Source organism: Phalangium opilio, unplaced genomic scaffold (assembly GCF_054372755.1).
Source record: "Phalangium opilio isolate 3A_F unplaced genomic scaffold, DU_Popi_V2 ptg000017l_1, whole genome shotgun sequence".
Lineage (NCBI taxonomy): Eukaryota > Metazoa > Arthropoda > Arachnida > Opiliones > Phalangiidae > Phalangium > Phalangium opilio.
In genome coordinates this window covers 10,502,195-10,517,869 of record NW_028324151.1, presented here as the reverse complement: position 1 = coordinate 10,517,869, position 15,675 = coordinate 10,502,195, and the positions used below count along the sequence as shown (strand labels likewise).

The 15,675-nt window shown below is 37.0% G+C and overlaps 1 protein-coding gene and 1 non-coding gene across 2 annotated transcripts in view; one reads left to right on the top strand and one right to left on the bottom strand.

Moving 5' to 3' along the window:
- Nucleotides 1-15,675, bottom strand: part of LOC149703710 (integrin alpha-PS2-like) — a 62,147-nt gene that overhangs the window by 19,362 nt on the left and 27,110 nt on the right. Inside the window, exon 4 of the mRNA XM_089866959.1 lies at nt 10,097-10,217. Coding sequence (XP_089723085.1) covers nt 10,097-10,217 — 121 coding nt within the window. The remainder of the gene's footprint in view (nt 1-10,096; nt 10,218-15,675) is intronic.
- TRNAK-CUU (transfer RNA lysine (anticodon CUU)) lies at nt 6,166-6,238 on the top strand. Its single transcript has one exon. It is a non-coding gene; the product is annotated as a tRNA-Lys (tRNA).

The window sequence follows — 15,675 nt, the reverse complement described above, 5'->3', positions numbered from 1 at the left end:
AAATCAGGGTAAATTATATTTATTTCAAACATTTGCTCTTTAAAGGCCCTTTCAGACTAGGGTAGAATCTCGAGTTCCACTCGGTTGCCTCGTTAATTTTGTTTCGGTCTCGTCGCTATACGTTCATTTTCCTGTTCAAACGTGAGAGCAGACGACTTAAATCTAGTCGCTTATCCCATTCCCATTACCCATATATGGTGAATTTGAAAGAAAACTTAAATTGTCGAATGAAAAATTTTCCATATACCGTCTGCTATGATCGAGTGCGCTATGGCAAAAGAAAAGCCGCAAACGCGGTGGTGCCATCTCGAAGCTGATCGACGAAATTGAAAATTTTCAAATTAAACCCGCGAATTTTTTACGTAGACGTTGCCACGTGTCTAATTAAGCGAGCAAAAGGACTTCACTGACGTGAATATAAGATTCTAGTCAAGTCTGAATGGTTCTTTACACACCGTGTGACAAAAAGTCTATTTAAAACTTTGTTTCCACAAACTAGTATGATTCAATGTTAAACATTTCGCTAAGACTAAAGTTTTTATTGGGAATGTATTGATAGGAACTTCTTAAAAGTTTATCTAGAGGGTAAGATCTATGCCCATCATTTTCATTTCTGTGGGAACCCCTATTTATTTTTCCATTCCTACTTTTGTAGGTGGGGGAGTTTTGTAACGGCAATGTGTGTGTATCTCTTTTTTAGGGATGGCGGGAACATCTTTTGAGTCATCCAAAGCATCCCAAGACGATTTCTCCTCTCTGGAAAAGAGGCGCTTGAGACTTTTCTAAAAGTAGCGTTGACAGATGAAGCCCCGTTATAACTGGCCTACTCTGTAGTACTACCCTTAGCTACATCACTGAAGAATGGAAAATGTTTTCGTGAAATAGGCGCGGAATTTTATGGACTCTTACCCCATAGCTCGTATTTACATTTATTTCCCGGGCTTTTTCCGTGAAACTTAACGGGGTTTCGAATCGTTCATAGTTCTTTATGTTTCCACAAGTAAAAGTGTTGGGCCTTTATGAAAGCACATAGAAAACTTAACTTATCACTTTTTATTTACGAAAAACTTGTTAAGCTACCAGGCGCTTCCAATTTGATTCAAGGGTCTGTAAACCGGGATGACTATCCTGTCTATGTAGACGCTAAACGCTATATGTTTTTGGGGCCACCCCTTTAAATATCCACTTGATAAAGGGTTTTTAAAATAAAAACCAAAATGCAACAAAATTGAGCTTAATTAAGGGTTGTTTATAAAGCTCAAACGAAATGAACGTTAATGCCAGGGGTTCAACCAAACCGTTTTCAAACCCTTCCATGGTGTTATCATAAGTTCATCAGATATGTTCCATAAGTTTATCACTGGTTACTGGGAGCTTGTCATGAAGTGAAGAAGGTGAAACGTCATAGATTCTAGTAAAGCGACGCCTAATGAGGCGCTGTTAAAGGCTTAGTACAGACTAAATAGGAAGCGGGACTGCAAAAACCGAGTTTAGACAATTATCACGTCGTTCTCGAACTAGCTCTTAGTAAGTCTCTAGCATTACAAAAAATAGGTAGTGTCACACTTATGGGACATCTTATAATACCAATTCGGTTAAACATTGTGACAATGCATAAAACAAACATACACTCAAAAAACCATTTTCTCAAATATTTATGAAAACTTTATAAGGTTAAGATCAGAAAATTACTAATGTTAGTATTCGTGTTTTGCAAGGTAAACGATGCCAGACAGATTAAGCTGGTTTGTTTCGAGTATAGGATTGAATACATCTTGATCTTGATTAGATTACAGATCTCATTTGGATTGTTTAAATCGAGATTATACGTAGATTGCCCTACACTAGTGTATACAAATACAGCATTTACTTCAATCGAGGTGGTAGACACTTGAGAACTCAGGTGTACAATGTCTTCGACTCAATGTACTGTCAAAGCTGAACTGTGAGTTCCGAAGGCTTTGAACTCAATGCAGTGTCAAAGCTGAACTCTTTTGAACTCAGGTGTACACAGAGATCCAAAGCGTCTACCCCCTTGACTTCAATATTTCGTAATGACACACGCTGCCATATTTGTAGTTTTATTGAAAATCACAGGTTTGTATGGTGCTTGTTCGAGAACGACAAGCGAGAATTGACTAAACTCGGTTAATTTCGCAGGACTTCCATCTTCCTATTCAGTCTATACTAAGCCTTTGATAGCGCCTCACCAGGCGTCGCTTTACGAGAATCTAGGACTTTTCACTTACGTCACTTCATGACGTGTTCTCAGTATCCAGTGACAAACTTATGGAACATATGATATCGATTAAATACTGATTATATTTATTAAAGCGTGATGCGATTGACAAAAAAGTAATTGAACCATTTTAATTATAATAAATCTTTTCTAGCGATTCTCACCGGCTGAGCTAATGACTATCAGTTTCACACTTTTAAAATCGCTCTAGGTTGATAAAGAGAGTATTGTTCCTACAGCGTGATAAATTCCTAATTTTTTTACTAGAAACCTCTGGTTGTCGACCTAATTATTTCAACATGGGTAATTAGCAAAATTATACCCCTACGCTCAAATTCTTGTAAAAATTTTGCTTTGGGACAGACATGTGGCGGCTGCACCCAAGCACCTTTTCCAAAGCATTAAAACGTGGGCTGCCACCTACCCTTGGGTAGTTGTGGGAAGAATGATAGGCCCAATGATTTACAATGACATTTTATATTGTTTTGAATTTAAGAAAACCCTCGAATGTATTTTTCGATATAACTATAAAAAAGGATGGTGGAAATTTTTCACTGCAGATTCAACTTTCATAAGCCAAAGTGCCCACCCACGTAAGTGGAACCGAGTATATCAGTAACAAAACAAGAACTCTCTTATAGAAACAAGTTAGCACGATATCGTTTTCAGCCTGGATAAAATCATAACCCTATATTCTATTATTCGCAAGTATGGGTAAAAATGTAAGTTCATAAGATATGTTACATAAGTTTGTCTCTGGTAACTGAGAGCTTTTCACGAAGTGACGTATGTGAAACATCATAGATTCTCGTAAAGTGACGCCTGGTGAGGCGCTGTGAAAGGCCTAGTACAGACTAAATAATGGACTGGAAAATTGAGTGTAGTCAATTCTCGCGTCGTTCTCAGTAAGTCTCTAGCATTACGAAGTATGGGTAGTGTCATACTCATGTCATGAAACATATCTTATAAACTTATGGTAGAAAGGTTATTTGCAAGGAGAACTCATCCTTTCTAAAACGGTAGAGTATCGTCTGATGGTGATACCTCTCGACTCTGCTAAGGAAGAACGTCGCACTAGTCTCCAATTTGTTCCGACTTGGAACATGAACTTCAATTTTGTCTCACACGCGCAATGCCAATGCTATAGGTCCCTAATATAATAAGTTTAAAATTGAGAAGTGATATTTCATATACTGAGAAACACTGGTGATACTCTTACTTATGTTTAATTATTGTAGACTAATTTTCCGAATTAACGTTCGTCTATGTAATAGACCCTTTTCAATGGGAGCCAAAACAGAAAATTCGCTAGGCCCTATATGGGTGCAAAGTATAGTTACCAGTCCAAATAAGTTCTTTTGTTTGTAGCCTTATCTAACGTCTTTGGATCCATATACATGTGTGTTCCGTTTTAGAAGAACAAGGCGGTTAAACACCAGACTTTATTTTAATCCGATCTTTGAAAAGGGTATGTTATTTTTGTGCGTAAAGAAAGTGAGGTATTTTGCTACACATTTACCCAGACTTCAATACGAAAACGTATTCTTCCTACTTTAAATAGAATCTTGCAATTTTGTTTTGCTAAATAAGATTATCCTTAAAGCCTAAAGTATCTTAAATGTTTATGAAATGGAAGCCGAGTTATGGTATCGCATTTCATAACTATTTTTTTTTTGCTAAAGCAGACGTCACTGTTTGTTTATTCTAATAAATATCCCCAAATTACGTGATACGTAATTATCGATCAGTTAGGTAGTATGATAGCATCAGATGTTTACTATATAACCTACGCTATAATGATCTTCCCAAGTGTTGAACTTCCGCAATCGTCTTTCGATGCTTCTCCCTATAAACAAGCGCTCTCAAGATTTACAAGCGCAATTTTACCTACTATTTTACTTTACTGAAATTCCTCATACCGATCACCAAATTTTTAGTCACATCGTAACTAGTGGGCTGTTTATATCACGCAATCCGTAGTTGTCGTAGAAATAGTAATAGGAAGGGAAATCAACGCCGCCATTGGAGGCTATTTCCCTCCATACGCGAAGTCCGCGTTCACTCCACGTGGAACGCTGGCAAACGCGCACTGCCTCTTGCGGTGCTTCTTGGCGCGAGGGAAATAGCCTCCGAAGGCCGCACCGCCACTGTGGTGCTTGCTTCTCTTATGGGATTAGTGGAATGGTCTGTAGCGATCACAAAGATCCAAGCGAGCTTTATATGAATTTTAATAATTTGTTACAAATAATAAAATTAAGTATAACTCTTTCACTTCATTGATATTCCTCAACTCTCGTAAGATTTTGGGTTGAAAATGTGCTGTATATTCTACCCTATGGGCCATCGTAAACAAGTTATGAAGGGAGTGTTTTACTAATGACCCCTAGAATTTAAGTAGAAAATTGAAATGAAATTGGATAGGTTTGGAATGACGTGTGGTTAAAATAAAATCTATCGTAAAACTGACATTGACTTTCGATTTCCTAAATAAATTTAATTAGTCATCAGTAAAACACACCCAGTCTCCAATCATAACTTGTTTACGGTTGCCCGGACGGCAAAATGTCATAGAACATTTTCGACTTACCCAAAGAACCCGGTTCTACCAGCCTGAATAATAACAATAAGCATGACATTTCCCATTGCCTTAAGACTAAATTTCTAAAGGATTTCCTATGGCATATATAGGGGTTGGCATGGGGCCAGTTTCGGGTTGCAACTCAACAATAATAATTGTACTCCTTCGTGTTTTAAAAGAATAATAAACTTCGAAGCTTCATCTACACCTATTGACTCTGCCTCACCAGGGGTCGCTTGTACGTTAGTTTTGAGAATTATCAAGTATGTTGCTATAAACCAATTCGTAACACACCTCCATTTAGGTATTTCTTTGAGCGTCAGACTTATTGCTGCTATCTTACTTATGAAAAGCGATTTATCAGTATCTTAAAATAATTTAATTCTGAAGGCTACTGACCCTTTATAATTCTATGGTTGCGAAGTTGAAAAGAACTGCAATGTTTCAATTAAACTCGTATAAAACTTGCGCACGAAATATAGGTTGCGGTGTTGCAGGATAAACGTCATTGGGGTGAAAAAAATAGATCAGTTCTTTTCAAGCAGGAATGTTTAGCATTGGGGTGTGGAGAACTCTAGACTTCTGGACAGTATCACTAGTAGCTGTCAAGATGAAGATGCTACCATATATTCTTGAATTCCCTCTATGGTGAGATAACTGCCTTGCCATCATAAGTTTATAAGATATGTCCCATAAGTATGACACTTCATATTCTTCGTAGTGCTATAGAGACTTACTGAGAACAAAGTTCGAGAACGACAAGCGAGAATTGACTACATTCGGTTTCGTAGTCCATCTTCCTATTTAGTCTGTACTAAACCTTTGACAGCGTCTCACCAGGCGTTCGCTTTACGAGAATCTATGACGTTTCACCTACTTCACTTCATGAAAAACTCTCAGTAACCAGTGGCAAACTTACGGAACATATCTTATGAACTTATGTTGCCATATATAGACTATTTCGGTGGAAGTCTTCAGCTATTTCAAACCTACATTGGACAATACATTTATCTAAGTGGGGATATATTTTTGAAAGCCGAAACTCATTACTGCAAGGTTCATTTCCGTGGGAACTGCACTAGAATGCCTTATCGAATGCTCCACCGACTGGTGAAAATATTAGCGCCATATTTGGTACAGTAGAACAGAGAACGTGTTAAGGAAGGCTTTAGGTCAGACCGTTCAGACGACCCCTTTTCAGCGTTTTGATACAATTCTTATCTCGTTAAAGTTATCTCCGCTTTGCAAGCATTAAAGACAACAGATGGTTGTTTTCCTGTTTTCATTGCGAGATAAAAACTACATGGGAAAATTTTGTTTTAGTTCAACTGGTGCTTATAATTTGCAAGCCCGGCTAGCTCAGTCGGTAGAGCACGAGACTCTTAATCTCGGGGTCGTGGGTTCGAGCCCCACGTTGGGCGCTAGTAATTTTTGTTGAACGAAATACGGTTAAGCGCCAATTGTTTTCTGTTCTGTAGCAAACAAGTCAAAATGAAAAGTACCGTACCATATATCGATACGTTGTAAAATAAATATGCGTAATTTGCATACCGTTATTGTATTATTTTTAGGACCATGTCAAAAATATAGAGCACGTATTAAGTGATTGGTTTGTAAATGATTGACGCGAATAAATTCTTTGTCAAATTAGCTGTATCTTTTACTAAGCTAGAGACTGAATAAATTAGTCATTGGAAATCTGAAAACCCGTTTCTTAAAGTATCTAGCGCCAATTTCCCATAACAATTGTTAATTATTATGTCAAAATGTGGTAATTAGAAGATCCAACGTAAAGTTAAAATTAAAATAAATTTTTAATGCACGTTTTGATGTAGCGATTGCAATTTTCGCTCATAAAGCGACACTTGTCGTAACCTGTGCAAAATAATTTATAAAGAGATAGAGCCACTCTTACGTTTAAAATTAGACATTTAAAACAAAGGCTTGACAACAAAGCACGTGACCATACGACAACAGATTATTCTGCTATAGATAAGTATATAAATATTTATTTTTAAAGAAAGTTGTTTGTTTTTCGATGCAATTCGTTGAGGAAATGGACCAAAACGGAAAGCTTAATAACAAAGGCACTGGTTTGGTTGAGTTCCTCTATAGACTGGGCCCGCGTACTCCTTTTCATAAGCCGTTTTAAAACGTCCTATTCTGAACCAGTAACATTTTGGCTTTAACCAGTAATTAAGCATTGTTTAATTGAATTTAAAAGTTCTAAAATGGTTAGTTTTTACAAATTCAAGCATTTATTTTCTACGGGTGTTTAGTGTCTACGAAGACAGCTAACTCTTGCCGAATTCCAGACCCTTAAAACACAGGTGACACAGGTTCAACACCGGATAGCTTAGCTATAGTTAATAATGGTAATGTTTGATCTCTTAATTACAGGAAAGTTGTGGTAGATGGTATAATAAACGTGCCTAATAAAAGGATACATTGTCACTCGCTGAGTTCGATCTTGTAGTATTTAATTACTTGCCTACCTTCCTTAGTTAAGATTTTGCGTTTATATTAACAGTTCGTGTATACAGTATGTTTCTAATAAGTCTGCCATAAATTAAAAGGTGTGTTTTAGGTTCCATTAGAGTGGAAAAAGTCAAAGAACATGGGGCCCGGGTGTACAACATTTAGTTACAGAGATTCAATCTTTGAACGTTATTTAACCATTATCTGGCAGAAATGTATAATTAAAGGGAATGCGAATTTACAATTTCATATCATATTTTACCACGAAAGTGGTATTTATGTTACACTTTCAAGTCTCTACTTTCAAAATAACAAAGTTTCTATTTTTAAAATCCATTAAAAAATCACGAAAACTCAGTTTCGATATATCAATAATTTTGTCTTGTCGAGCTTGTTCGCCCGTTTGATGACATCACTATGACGTCAGGAAAAAAATCGTGGGAATCCTATACGCGTCTCGAGCTTCACGCCAGTCTAAACTGGGTCTGATAGCAGAGAGAGTGGCACCATCTCACGTGAAAAATATATCTGTGACGTCAGCCTACGGAAACGTTTTAGCCTTTTACAAAAAGTGGATTTCAAATAATTTCGTATGAAGCATTTTCAAATGCATATTGCCTAATAACCAGAAATCGGAGAATTAAAAGCTTGATGTTTTTGAATTCACAGAAATTAATTTTATCTTTTGTTATAAAAATCAGAGGTTTTTCAAACGAAGCTTCTCATTCCCTTCAAATGGGTAGAAGAGTGTGTACGCTGGTAAAGTTAAAATAATTACTCCACATGTGTGAGTATTTTCATGTTTTTTTGGCCAATGTTCGGGAGCCCATATCTCCTTAACTCTAGCTCCACTTAACCTCTGTCGCTATGACCCGCTTCTTCTTTCATATCCCCCCAATCCCGAGGAAGGGGACCGGGACTTTGACGCGCGCCCAGATTACTCTGGTCTCCATTCCTGCTTCTAAAATTACATCTATCCCTGATATTATAAAATATAACAAACATAAAACTTTGCCTGTCTCAGTAACATAGATGGCGCGTACATCTCTATCGCGGTCTATGTATTTTCACGCGCCAGTTTGAAAAATATGACAGCAGCCATGGATTATCGAGCAATTAATTTTAACTAAATTATCAATAAAACATTTTTCGTTGGTCTCAAAACCGGGAAAGTAATAGGATATATTTGAATCAAGGATTATTTTATATAATCCTTGTTTGAATCAAGAAGGAATTTTCCTTCTTGTTGAATATAATTCTTTCTTTGCATATAGCGTTTGCATAGTGTAGAAATTATTTTCAAATAAAAGAAAAAAGCTAATAATTTTTATTGAATAAAAGGCGGCGTAATTACCCCGAACAAACGTTTATAATTTCGATTACTTTCCGCCAAGCGTACAGGTTAACACCGAGTTTTACGATGACCTTCGTTCTTTGTACATACATTACTCACTATCCCAATATCAACATGAATTGAACCGATATAAGTGTAAAGTCACAGGGGGTTCGTTTTCCAATCAACGTTTTATTTATACGTATCCCGAGGGTGGTTAGAGTATGTTTTTATATTGTAGATACTATATATTTAAAATGCTTGATAAAATACTGTAGACGGTATATCTTTAATATATAACGTAGTTTGTTTTTTATAAATAGATCCCACACTATTTAATATCTGAAAACAATGGCATCCTCTATAAAACGACTTACACCAAGCTAGGGGAAAAGGGAGGGAAAATTTTGAGTAACATTTTTGGCACAGTGTAAAACTTAAACTCCCCATTCATTCGGTTACGCGTCACTGGCATGACGAAAGGATATGACGAAGATGTATTAGTTTGCCCGGATTTGAACCCATGACCCCTTCTTCACCCCTCGTGCTAGGCTTTAACATTTAGACGTAGGATCAGGGACGAGTAAAAACGGAGCTGTTTAGTACACGCTTTGTAGACTGACAACCGTAAATCTTAGCTTTCACAACGCAAGAAAAAGGGATGTTAGAAAACTTGGTTATAACTGATCACGTGGTATGCGGCATCCAAGTTCTCGCAACTTTGCACTACGAACCGTACTGGGATGTACAGGGGAGTTGTTTTATTGCCATGTCTGCGCACTCTCTGGACTCAAAACGCCTAGAGCGCAGGCGTCGAAAAGTGAGATGGAAGGCAATGTTTTACCCTCTTGTCTTTCCCTCTTAGTTACGTCGAAGTGGCTTATTAGCGCAATAGAGCGGAAAAAATATCAGAGTTTGTTTTCAGCTAGTGAGGATCACGTGAGTCTGGCTTCTCGGCTCTGCGTCGAGGTAAGTGCGCGTGAGAGAGAGATCGGGTTGTGCCGTTATAGTTACATTCCCCCTTCAATCTTTGACTCTCTTTCGTGCCCACTGTACGAACTGCCGTCTCCTAAAAATCTTGACAAGGTTTAAATCTGTAGATGCGTAATCAGTACTAGACAGTTTTGAAAATAGTTTATTTGTTTTTGGGAGAAGACGCAAAATAGTAACTAAATATACAAACAATAGCCCACGTGTCATAAAGGAAACAAATTAACCTCCTTTCTAACACTATGGGAGTTTATGGTCGCGGGTGTATAGTTCACATGACAAAACACCTCCGTTTCAACACGTCCCTGGACGTACGATGTATTACATTTTCTCTAAAGAAAACTTTGGGCTTTTGCGATTTTCGCCTGTTTAAATTACATTAAGTCTAAATTGAATTATAAACAAACGAGGCATTTTCTAAACACACCATGTTTGGTTTGTCATGTTAGTGAAAGGTATGCGAGGTTTGCGAACTTACAGTTTTTGCAAGGAGAGTATTCTTGGAACCCAGTGAATGATGCTCTCGAAGTCCAACACGTTCCCACTGGTTCACGGCGTTTTTTGTTCGTTGAGAAATAAACGTAACGTGGTGCGCATGCCTGAAACAGAAGTGTTTTAAATTACATCATTGGTATAACTCTAAATATGACAAAAACCTATGCGAACATGACCCAACAATTCCCTGCCTTTGGCTGTAGACGACATGTAAACTGAGAAGCAAACAACCCTCCGCCCAACCACCTACAGGAACTAACAAATCAGGGAAGAGCTCCTTGACGTATAGGTTTATAGAAAGTAGTACATGATGCTTTCGATGCAAACGTTCGTTATTGGTACTAGAGCTAGTATATCTGCTACTATATGAGCCCATTCACGGTCGAGAAGGTAATCATAGGGAGAGGGGGATCGACACTATTCTGGGATAAAGAAGGGCTTCTCGTATTACACGCGAGCGAGCAAATTTCAACAAAGTATACTTTTTGTTTTTATTTCCATATACTTTTGATAATACTGCAAGTTTGTGGGAAGTAGGTTACTTAAAATGGAATAAGTGCATTTCTATTTTAGAGAAACTAATAAATATATTTTAGGAAATTATAGCTGATTCTCCAAGGCACTCTTCGCTGTTCGAACAAGCGAAATTGATCCCAGGAATCCTACCCACTCTTTTTTTTTTTTTTTTTTTTGAAACTTTTAAATTAAATGCCACCCACCAAATCGCGTTTAAATGTCGCTGTTAGATTTGTTTGTTTTGGCTTCCTTTTTGTACGATCTGAGTCAGGAAGGCTGTATGGGAAGCTAAAAAAAAATTAAACTAAACAATCCTGCGCGGCTTTTTGCTATACATACTCATTGCGTGTCAAGACTCTGCTTGCTTTCTAAAAAGAGACAGAATGACTCAAACGTTTCAGGAAGAGAATAGTCCAATATTTTCTAGGGATGAGGATGAGGATCAGGATGTTCGCTATAGCTTAAATCCCACCATCCCACCACCTGTTGATACTTTCTTGGAAAAGCTTTGAAAAAGAAAATGATTCTTGGTTTCTTTTCAAGCGAGGTTATCCCGGGACTGGAAGAGACAGACGTAGATAGATTGGTAGATAAAAATACGAGGGAGGTTTTTGCGCTCTTTAAGAGAACGTGAAACCAGGTGAAACTATATCATTATTTTATCCTTTTAAAGCTCACTTTTCCGTAAGCGTGACGCGATGAAAGCGCCCCTGTTTGAGATCCTCTGCGGGTTTCCCTGTTTCTCAAATATTTTGCAGTTATTTGAGCAACCATAGAGGCTGATATTGCAACAATATTGCATAAAATTCCCTACTCATCCTCGACTACTTTGAATGTTTTGATGGGAATGGCTTATAATTTCAAAACTCACGCTTGCCATCTATCGGCCTTATTCTCTTATATTTTGGGCTTTAAATACAGATATATGGCAAGTAAATAATAATAATAGCACATGTAATGATCATACTAAAATATTAATTTTAGTACAAAGCAAGAGAAACCACATACTTAAAGAAACTACTTTTTTAAAAAATATCAATTAAATATATTCTTAACTTTAAAACTTAATTCCACTAAATCGGGAGTTATATCGCATTGTTGACCGCTTTGTTTTTTACCACTTATGCAATTTACAAACGAATTTTTTAATCAGGAAAATAGAGATAAGAATGACATTTTTGACCATATACATGTTTTGTGGGTGGAACCAAAGTATAAGCAGACGAAGTTTCTCAGGATGGTACCAGAGGCTAAAGCTATGATCCGACGTTCTTAGTAAATAAATTCGTTTTCGCGCAAATTGAGATCTAACCAAATTCTAATATAAATCCTACACTTTGAAGATATAAATGCAGTAAGAAAGATGAAACTTTAACAAACGTTAAACGAGTATCGGAAATATAGATAACTATTGATTATAGAACTATGAAACATATAGCATGATAACTTCAAACCCATATAAAGAAGTAAAATTTCAAGAGATTAGAAGCAATTAAACCGAAATAAACACCTTTAATCCCATAGAAGGCTAAATCCCTTTATTATTAAATTTTCTAACAAAAAAAAAAGCGATGAAAGAGAAACTTTTGAAACTTGACACAGTGATAAAAGACATCAGTTTACTCATCTCATTAAAATTTCCAAAGATTTATAGCAGTGCTTTCTGAATTTAAAGGAATTATTGCCAAAAAAAGGGGGTTTCTTCCATAAACGGCCGGCTTCGATTCTCGACTTATAATGCGAAATTCGCGTATTGGAGCCAATTGGACGGGCCTGCATCATCCAAGAGACTATGGTGTGATTCAGTTAAGCCATAAGTTTATAAAACATGTACCATAAATATATCACTTCCTATACTTCGTAAAGCTAGAGAATTACTGACAGGCTGACAGCTAGTTCGAGAATGACGCTTGAATTAACTACACTCGGTTTTGTAGTCCATCTTCTTAATTAGTCTGTGCTAACGAGATTCTATGACGTTTCACCCACGTCACTTCATGACAAGCTCTCAGTAACCAGTGACAATCTTATGCAACATATCTTATGAACTTATGGTTATAAGCTTATAGAGCACTAGCGGTAACAGCATGAGTGAATCATATACTAGCTCCCTATAAGTTACTCAGTCACACTGGCCTAATGTATCCAGCATTTTCTTCCGAATAGTAGTCGAGAGGAGGGGAGACGGGTGAAAGTGATAGTAGACGGCGCCCTCTCTTAGGGCTTTGAAATTAATATATCGAGAACTTGAAAGTGACGATAGTTCCAAATGGTATTAACGGTTTTGGAGGTTTGACTTCTTGGCGTCACATTCATTCTTTTGCTTATTGAAAAATAATTTTGGTTTCACAACAGGCTTCGTTAAAAATGGGTTGGGCCTTTCTTTAAATTTTTCTATTAGTTCTTTAGACGCATTATTAAAATTGTTTAGTAAGGTTTTCGAGATGACTATTAAGTTGTTGTTTAGCTCTTGTTTTTTGATAAAGTTTGGTTCTCTCACTATAAATAGTTCCTGCCTCTGAATGTTGCCTACGGAATAAAAATTTTTATTCCGTAGGCAACGCTCTGAAGTCTGAATTTAAATGAGTTTCTATCATTTGGGCTTTGTCAAAAAATATCCAAAATTCTGCCATTTTAATGCGAAAAAAATAAAACTTCCTATTGCGCCAACCCTAACCCATTAAAATAATTTCAAAGATAAAATACGACTCTGAACCAACCGTCCGCAAACAATCACAACATTTCTAAAACGTCGTCTGCTTATACTAATTACCTTTCAGTTCAAAGTTTCATTGGTTGATCTCCTTTTCCGGTTTTTTACCGGAAATACGTAAGCGCCGGGAGAAGTGTTATTTTCTCTCACTGTAGGTCGCATATAGGTAACACTTTTTTTGGCGGGAAGAAAACGCTGGATACATTAGGCCATAATAATAATAGTAGCATCTGATCTAACGAATTTTTCTTTGCCATGATCGGGAATTTAATCGGAAGCTACTCATCCACTGCTCCAGTGGATTGCATACCAGCTTTGGTTTAAATATTACACCAAGGAAAAAAGGGCGTCGTAAAATTTTACCAAAAGTATAATTAAGAATAGTGTGAGAATATGACGCTTGAATGATGTATGGTTAAAATATAAACGTCAAAAAACAAGATCTGTTATATGATGGGCTAATTTTCTCGTATTATTATTAAAAGCTATCATTGTGGGCCAAGAATAGAAAAAGTAATAGATAAGTGAACAAAATGGAATGACTGAAGTCACAGATATGTCGTTGGTGGATCACTTATACAATAAGTTCATTCAGAAGGGGATAATAGAAGAAGGATGCCACTCTGTATCCTCTTCATACTTAAGTTATGTAACGTCATTCTTCCCAGGCTCACCCTTTTTGTTTGCTTTCACGCTCATCAAACTTCAGATGGGCATCGCACCGTAAGGTGAATTCTTTAACTGTTTGGTATACTAAATCCTCAGCAATCAACCCACAAACTTCGTCTTGGGGTGGGACAAAATCCACAAGCACGTCTTGCCAAATATTAAGCGCTTATAGAGTAATGATGAGGGAACTATTTATCGCGTATGTGATTCGGTTTAGTAACCTTGCTCCGAATGATCCGATGTTGGGAAGAATGACGTTACACTTATCCCGCTTTGTGGTATACTTCTCTCGAAGAGAAGTATTATATACTTCTGGTTCATTAGATATGTTCCATAATTTTGTCACTAGTTACAGAGAGCTAGTTGTCATGAAGTGACGTAGGTGAAACGTCATAGATTATCGTAAAGCGACGCCTGGTGAGGTTCTGTCAAAGGTTTAGTACGGATTAAGCAAATGGATAGCACAATCGACTGTAGTCAATTCTCGCTTGTCGTTCTCGAACTAGCTCTCAGGAAGTCTCTAGCGTTATGGAACACATCTTATAAACTTATGGCTATAACTGTAAATATATGGCAGACGACTTATACTTATAACTTTATTTTTTTTTACTACCAGAAGGAGATAATACAAAAAGGATGCCACTGTGTATTCTCTTAATACTTTAGTTATGTAACGTCATTCTTCCCAGGCTCACCCTTTTTGTTTGCTTTCCCGCTCATCAAACTTCAAATGGGCATCGCACCGTAAGGTGAATTTTATAATTGCTTGGCATTAAATCCCCAGCAATCAAGCCACACTGACCCTAGCATAGGTAGTGTCATACTTATGGAACTTATCTTATAAACTTATGTCATTGCTGTTTTAATCAAGCAGAATCGTATCATAGCGAACTCTTTTGAATTGTTTAGTGCCTTGTAATCCAAACTTATGTCATTTCGCGTGGAAGTTGTTATGTATGTAAATTTTTTTCTATTTTCGGTTCTTATATATTTCCTCAGGTCAAAATGGAGTTAAGAACTAGTTAGTCAAAGGCGAATTTCCCTTGATGGGAATTAAACGAAACGCTTCAAGAACCACTAGGCCTAACGCAAAATAAGATTATGTTCATAAGTTTCCACTTTATTATAGGAATTAATATATTATCGGAATGGCTGTTATTAAAACGTATTCCATAAATTAAAACGAAAATTTTTTTTGGCTAATTTTCGCAGAATCTAAAGTATATTGCCTTTGTAAGAAAATACGATAATTAATTCCACGTGAGAGCCTTAAACCAATAACTTTGTTTGATAAATCATTTCGTTACAGTTCATATTCCCTTTTAAGATTATATTTTTAAACCATTTTCTTTGGTGGTGAGAAAAACCGGAAGCCCTTCCGTGCACTAAAATAAGAAGTTGGCACCGCGTTTTATTTCTCTGTAGTCTTTAGGGAGCAAGGCAAAGCTCGAGTTGGTCCTGCCAGTGTTACACCAGAAAAATCCCTCTAGCTGCATGGTCCTAATAGAGTTAAATCGTCCGCTAAGATATAAATCCTTCCTGGATGACGATAAGCTATTTCAGACAGTCTAACGGAGAGATTTAGTGGGCTTTTGGGACCCCTTGATGAGGTCAGAAAGTCTTGCAGGAAGTAAGAGTTTTAGTTCACATTTTTCGCGCGTTTC